Here is an 8036-nt window from a genome sequence, read left to right as displayed (position 1 = left end):
TCATTTAACAAATTTTAAAACACATTGTGAAAAACAATAACCTTTTTAAAAGAAGCTTACCTGTACAAGAATAAGTCCTTGGCAAGCCATTTTGTCCCAATAATTTTAAAGATTATTTCATAGGTTTCTAGTGCTTTTAAATGTACTCCACTAGGCAGTGCTGGGTGCAAACACTGAGATAATCTTTTACTGATGATCAGACGTCTTGGCAATAATGAATACTTCAGGTTACTCTGAAGAGCCTATGCAAGAAAGGAGGTGAGACTGAACAGCTGCAACATAAGAAATGATGTCACGTATGGCTGCATTTCAAAGGTTTCCTACTAGCAAACTAAGAAAAACTAAATAATGTACCAAGAGTTTTCTTTCATAAATACAATCTGTTATATTAACAGGGCAGAGATCTGCAGTTGAGCTCAAATTATTCATGAACAACTTAAAAGAGTCAAGTTATACTTTGGCTAGAAATTAAAGTCAAAGAGGGTACATAGAACAGGTACAGGGGCTCTCTCTCCTATTTATGAGGGAAGCCAGGAAGAAAAATATTTCTAATCCTTAATAGCAAAGATAAGAAATAATTTAATCACTAACTTTCCCTATAAACTTTTATTCTACTTATAGCTGAAGTAAACAAGTAGCTGTCTCCTCCAAAGCAGAGGCAATTAGATGGAACCATGATAAGGAACAATTCTGTGTGGCCACATTCAATAGGCTTTAACAACTATGGCCTCTGTACTGATGTATCAGAACTTTAGAACAGGAACTAATCAGGCATGCAGGTAGGCCAACTCCCTGGAAAAACATATTGTACAGCCTATTCCTTTGAACTACACATGCAGTTCATTAGTTCATTAGTTCATCATGCAATTAAATATTTCTCTTCAATTCAGAAAGAGACTATTAAAGAGGTTGCAAGTTAATACCACTTCACCCTTGATGTTTGTGCCTTGCTGGTACAAACAAGTGTTTCATGGTAGATGGACACTTAGGATATTTTCAGGATTGGGCAAATTCTTGTCTCCCTCAAAGATTAAGCAGTGTTTTTATTCTACATAATGCTTCCAAACTGGACATTTCTTCTCTTATGTCTGAAAAAGGACATCACAATCACAATAAAGAGACAAGTTGCACACACTTTTAGGACTTTTCCATCTCTGGGCATGAGAAGCTTGAATCTGGGAGGCTACCACTTCATGCTGCTCTGTTTAAGCTCAGTGACCATTTTTCAGTAAAGAAACTTCATGTAGGAAGAAAAAGGCTGCAAGTTCTTAACRGGGAACAGAAACATTACATCATTCTGAAATAGTACAGAAGCAGAGATGCCCTTAATCAATTAATTTCCCTTTCTTTCTCCTACCACTACAAGCATGAAATCTGTATTTTAAAAGTGTTAAAATAATTTAATCTAAGAAAACAGCATTCCACATACAAAACTAAAGCAGGTTGTATTTATGGAGCTATCTTTATGTTTGAGAAATTTGCTAAGTCTGTAGTACTTTGAAGACTACTTGAAAGCTGGACTTTACAACATTCTATTTATATTGGTTAGTATATAAATATCTAYACCCTTAGCATATACAGAAAAGCATGCCAGTTGTCAATATTTTCCCTGGATCTTAAGACCAAGCAAACATCATCTTAATATTCTATCAGTTACATTTTAAATATCACCTAGCTGAGAAAAAAAAAAGTCATTGTTTATCACACCAAGAGCAATCATATCTATTATAGAAATAATGTCTTCTTCAAGGAGGCACTTGACTTAGTTCACCTCCTAAGGATAGAAAGTAAAACTCCTCCAGCAAATGAAAACTCTACCACCCCAAACATCCACGATAAACATGGAAAACACCCAGTCAGAAGGGGAAGGAAACAAAACAAACACTGCAGTCGCTTTAAGAGCTGTATAGCTGATATTCAGTGACCCCTCAGTGTTAAGCATTTCTCCTGGGTAACACTGAAACTTGCATATGTCCAAGATATCCATATAAAAATGATGCAGAAAAGACCACATTTTCACACTGCTTCTCTGAAAGAATTAGAAGACASCTCTGCATAATACATAAGACTTACAGATATTTACTGCCATTCATTGCTAACTTTACTAAGAAATTCTCCCTTCCTGCATCAAGTTTAAAGTTTAACTCATGAGAGGGAYGGATACTGAATGATTTTATAGTGTAATAGGTTTGAAATCATACCTAGCTCATGAGAAACTCATTTTCCTCAATTTCCCTGACCATAAACCCTCTCATCTAACTCTCCTCTTTATCTTTAGTAAAAGAGGATATAAAAATAGGGCAGCACACAGAGAAAATACATGCTTTCCCATACAGCCATAAGTTTGTAATAACCTAGACTTAATCCTGAGAATTAATAGAACATCCTATGTTTAGTGGACAGTATTAGATACACTTACATGCAAGTTCAGATACTTAAGCTTRGTGAATAGCTTGCTTAAAATTGAAGTTTAATGAATAGATTGTTCTGCTTCTCAAATGCCAGGCATTCTCTATAAAGTAAACATYTTGCTTTTATAAAAAAGGAGAATACTATATCGACAACTCTTGCTTGAAAGCAATATTCTGAATAACTAAGTTTAACTTTAAGAAAGCCTATGCTACTTTATAGCATCGGAGATCAGTTTAATAAAATTTTTTTTGTGAATTAAGCCAACTAAAATATGTGTGTATATATATAATCGTAATTCTGGAGAGAAATAAAGTATAGCCCTCAATTTATAAAGCTACTTTAAATTGGGAATTACCATAATTCTTGTTTTAAACAACAAGAAGGAGAGCCTACGATTCATTTTCCTCTGAGGAACAGTATAAATATCTTAAAGCTCTAGCTTCCATAAAACCAGCATCAGGAAGTTCAAAGACTTTCAAAGATTTTCTCGCTTTTCGCGAGCAAAGCGAACTGGTGGAGTTACATCCAACTTAACAGCTGAAATTACAAAACCATGAGTTATGAATAGAAAAGAAACCCCACTCCTGGTGTAATCCCTATAATGTATCCCCAGTTCTGCACAATGCATTTATGCAATGGGTGTGATAATGTTCCATATAGCAGTTAGAAGGCAAAGGCTTCCTTCTTCTCCAAGATATAAGGCGTGCCTGCAGCAGCAAGTGCTGCTTTCACAAAGACATGGCCATCAGGAGCTCTGGTAAGAAATAACTGGTGTAATTCACAGCTATACTCATAAAATGCTTAGCTTAAGACAACTCTTCCTCTTCGCCTTCAAGAGGGACTGTAATACTAAGTGCTACTGCTGAAATAAGAGTTGCATAGCTGCAACACTTTATTAGATTTCTTCACCCTTCTACTCAAAACAAGTCAAACTAAGTTGCCATTATAATATTTACCTTCAATCTTCTGACTTAAGAACAGGCTATGGAAACAAAAAAGTAACATTTTTTTTTCCACTGAAAGTCTAACAAACAAAGAAAAAAGCCTTCGAAATTTCAGACTGAAGTCTGAAACTACTGAATAGTAGTATTGCAGGAAATGATAAATTGTCCATTTACACACTTGCATTTATCTAATGACAAAAAGCAGCGTAAAGGCTTTTTCAGAACAAATTTTGCTATCATTATTGAGCAACAGTCAACCATGCTGTAAGCATGAAATAAGTCTTTCTATAGTAACTAATTTTCAAAGCTCATAGCATTTTGTTTTCACCAAAAACAGTAATTATAACTGAATATCCTGCTTGGAAAATAAGCAATGGTCTGCTTTGCCAGCAGATCTCAAGGTAACTGAGAGTCACTACTGAAGTTTCCCTGGAAGTTCCATACCAATGATATCCAACAACTGTTAAAACTAGTTTATGTAGGTATTTCCATATTCATGACAAAATTATGTCCATGACTCTTGCCAAACAGATAGTCTTCTTGATGCATGTGGATTAAATATGCCTGCAAAAAGGGGAATCTAAACATTCACCCTCCAAAACCCAGTAACATTTTGTGCTCTTTTGTAAATCAGTAAGTTTTACAGACCATTTAGAAAACCTCCTTTCTTAGCCTCATTGCAGAAGCAGGCTGCAGAATTCAGTCTTTACTATTGTTYAGTGTGCCCTTTGGCAAAGAGTGGTACTTACCTATTGTTTGCTTGCACCTTGACATTTAAAAGGCCTAGAAAGAAGCATGCCTATGATCTAGATAAAAAGCACTCAGAAAAAAAACATGCAATTGAATTTTCATACCTTCAGGCAACCAAGAGGCTTGCAAAATATTCTGAAGCCACCTCTACATGACTGCTTTTATATGTATGGTATGTACTCTGAATTTGTACTCTAAATAAAACATATGAAAGTTATGTAGAAAGCATCTGATTCACCAACAAGCCCACACAGGCTGAACCATCACCTATTTTTAAGTTTAAAAAATATGAAAAAACAGCAATTTCTTCTATGAAAAGACTCTGCAGAGTTGTATCCTATTTCAACATCAATGCAAGCAAATTCTCTAACAGCACAAACACATCTAAACACAAAGACTACACCATATGACTACTCAGTTTTGGATACAGCAATCTGTATAGAGTATCTGAAAACCTAAGGTATAATATGTGTGTGGTGTGTGTCCATATGTGTGTGTGTGTGTGTGTGTGGTGGGTGTGTATGTAAAACTGAAACTCCTCTGTAAACATTAACATCCATATTTGTCTTCTCTTTAAGGTCACTTGTTCCCACCTTACCACTTATACTCTTCTCTGATCTAAAACCATTTTTAAGTATCACTTTCTGATGCTTCCCCTTCACTATGATGATGCAAAACACATACAAACCACACAGACTAGCAAATTGTAGCATAAATTAGCAACATTTGCTGACTTGAGCTTTTGCAGGAATCAAGTGTGAAGACTGGAGAGATGTTGATTTTTTTAACAAGCCTGTTCAGCATAGTACAGAGGAGAGTCACCTTCCCTAACCTTAGGTATCTGGCCCAGCTGAAAAGATGGGCAAGTTGCACTGCTTTAGCTTGGGCTCCTTATGAAGCCAGTGAAGGACATACGTGAGCCTAGAGCAGGATTCCATCTGATCTACTTTAAAAGTCTGCTCTAGGATGAGATGAATCACAGAAAGAATCCTTTTCTCACCTTCCCTGCCTAGAAGGCACTGAAGGTTAAGTTGCCCATATCAAAGACACCTAAAGTTAGGCAAGACGCATCTCCCTTAAGTGACAACACAATCTTGTATCTACAAACCAGAAACCGTTTGTCTAATCGTTCAGATGAAAATCAGTTTCTGTTGCTTGTGTGGTTCTAAAAGCCATAATAAAACAGCTGTTTACTTTGTTTGACTGTGGGTTTTAGAATTGTGGCAGCAACAGAGGAACTAGGAAAACAGAACCTTCATTTCAATCTTGGTGGCTGAGAGGCAATAGAGAGAAGTAGCAGAGCTGTCTCTTTTCCCTGGAAGTAATGTCAACAAGAGACTTAAAACTACCTGCCTCAAATAGGCTAAAGGGTTATGTTGCCTCACAGTAGCAAAACCTGAAGCTTGAATCTAGTTTGGCTCCCTTTATTCTTTTTCTCTGACCTATAAACACAGAAAACTCATACTATTTCTTCCAATCCTTGTGCTGAAAGAGTAAATCCAGAAAGTTTCTATGGGAATAGTTTTATAAGCATATATTAACTTGTAATGTGCATTACTGCAAAGTAGCAGTGAAGCATGCCTGTAAGAGCAAGAAAATATTACAAGTTTATAAGCAAGAATACCCACAATCAAGGAGAACAGTACATAAATCCTCAAGGGGTTTTAGGAAGGATATTATAGGCTTTTTCCATACTACTCTTGAAACACAAAAAGTTCATCTCAGATTCCTTGTCTTTCTCTTCTTCTCTCTCCTCCTGCTATCCAGCATTTCACACTTGCTTAGTAATAGACATCACTAAACATCAGTTAGTAACACCCAGCTTTCTGAACATGGTATTCTGAACATTCTAAACAATATATTTTAATCACTGAGATATTGTTGATCTCCTCCCTCATACTCATTCTCTCTCTGTTCTTTCATTTATTCTCAGATGACAAAAACTGACTGTAGCAGAAGTTGGGCAAGCTCATGTTATCAAAATACTGAAAACAAACAGAACTCAACAGCAATGTTTATGCTTTAGGGTGTAGGAGACTAAGTAATCAGAAGAGTTAAGAGTCCAGCTATTGCCAATTTATTTCACAATCCTCCCATTTGTGGAATATTCCTCTGAATTATCTRACATCACCCTTATTTTCAGATAACAGACAGAAGCAGATGAACACAGAGGATGATTTGTTCTACCAATTCTTATGCTTCTAAGAAGATTAAGTCCATAAAATACCACAACAGATGGGCCGACATAGCAACTAAAAGCTTTTCTGTTTCCACTATGCTGCCATGCATTTTGGCAGTTCTATATCTGAGCTTCAGAGAGGCATTAATCAGTTGCAGTGAATATTCTTGGTCAAGGGGAAATAATAATAATAATAATCTACTTGTCATTGGTGAGTACCATCTCACTCTCAGGGGGCAGGGGGGAAGGACAGGGGAAAAAAAAAGAAAAAAAATAATGCTTTCAAAAGGCCTCAGATTAACCTCAGGGACCACAACTTGTGCCTATCAGCAGGGAGAGAAACAAAGAAGGCAGAAACTCCTAACTCCTACTGGCCCAGTAACATCCAGCCTCCCTCAACTTCAGTGTGCATTCTCCTCCCCACAAGAAACTCTGAAGAATTAAGGTTTAGAAACCACACCAAGTCATGCAAGATATCCATCTGGTAACAGCAGGTATGTTTTTATGAATGCTGTAAGAGCTCCTCTCATTCGATTTCACAGATATCTATAGCTACTCTTTACCTATATATGCTCATGAAGAGCTTTAAACTCAGAGGCTGAATGGGAGACAAACAGCATGCACCCTGTTTCTAGAGTAGAGGAAACAAACACCATTTGGGAAAAAAAATATTAAGTTCCAATAAAACCAATAGATCACATTTATACAGTCACTGACTTAGTTACTTTCTTAGCCTTCCCTTTCCTAGATTGTATTTTTCTCTTCTACACTACTTGACTGATTTTTCACCTCTGACAAGTACTGCAATYTACAGAAGAGTTAATAAACATATAGAACTTTTTTCTTTTTTTTTTCCTTTGTTTTTGTAATACTGTACCTTATTGAGTTTTCCAAGGGAAGATATAAGGTCTGCCCATTCACTCGATGATTCAAAGTTTCTCAAAGCTTTCTCAATTGCCGAAGAATAATTTCTGTATCTGTAATCACCAGATAACTCCTGCTCCTCTGGATCCATCTTAGGTTCTCATAGCAAGTTGAAATTTCCTGGTAAACTAAGACACACACTTAAGTTCCGACATAGTATAAGTTATTACAAGAGTGCAATATATGTGAAGAAACACTAAAGGATCATAGTAAACGAGTCATTTGATCAAATTTCAAAATGGAGTTAAAAATAGTTTTACAGGCATGACTACGAAACCACAAAGTCACACTCTCCTGTTTATGAAACATGTKTTTTTTGCATGCATGTGGATCTCACTGGAACAGGGGAGAGGAAACTATAAGGTCTTATTATCAACAAAGRCTGAGAAGAAGTTAGGAAGAAGAGGCAAATGCTTTTCATATCCTTTCAAAACACTGTAGAGATGAAAAATCATCTGTAACAGTAGAATTTGAAAGATTTCATATCAAAGGAGAAGTTTTCAAAGTAATCCCATTAAAGGGCCTCTCAGCCCATAGCAGGAGCTCTCAGAAGTCGGCATCTATACTTGTCAAGCAGGTGCTTGCATTGTTTTCTTCCTTTATTTCACCAAAGGTATCAGTATTTCTTACAGAGAAAAATCCAAGTCTTACAAATCTGATTTTCTTTTGTCTGCAATGCATCTGAATTAAAAATAAATCATAGAATCATAGAATGCTTAAGGTTGGAAGGGACCTCAGAGGTCATCTAGTCCAACGCCCCTGCACACTCAGGGTCACCCAGAGCACGTGGCACAGGGCTGCATCCAAGCGGGTTTTAAAGATCTCCA

General features: G+C 36.5%; 1 protein-coding gene across 1 annotated transcript in view; it reads right to left on the bottom strand.

The window, feature by feature from the left end:
- Positions 1–7325, bottom strand: part of DOP1B (DOP1 leucine zipper like protein B) — a 45391-nt gene extending 38066 nt beyond the window's left edge. Inside the window, exons 1-2 of the mRNA XM_026053058.1 lie at positions 7163–7325; positions 61–242 (exon numbers count right to left, since the gene is read on the bottom strand). Coding sequence (XP_025908843.1) covers positions 61–242; positions 7163–7300 — 320 coding nt within the window. The 5' untranslated portion in view covers positions 7301–7325. The remainder of the gene's footprint in view (positions 1–60; positions 243–7162) is intronic.
- Positions 7326–8036: the final 711 nt, after the last annotated feature.

This window comes from Nothoprocta perdicaria, unplaced genomic scaffold (assembly GCF_003342845.1).
Source record: "Nothoprocta perdicaria isolate Ctin4 unplaced genomic scaffold, notPer1 scaffold_96, whole genome shotgun sequence".
NCBI classification, from domain to species: Eukaryota; Metazoa; Chordata; class Aves; order Tinamiformes; family Tinamidae; genus Nothoprocta; species Nothoprocta perdicaria.
This window is presented reverse-complemented; position numbering and strand designations above follow the sequence as displayed.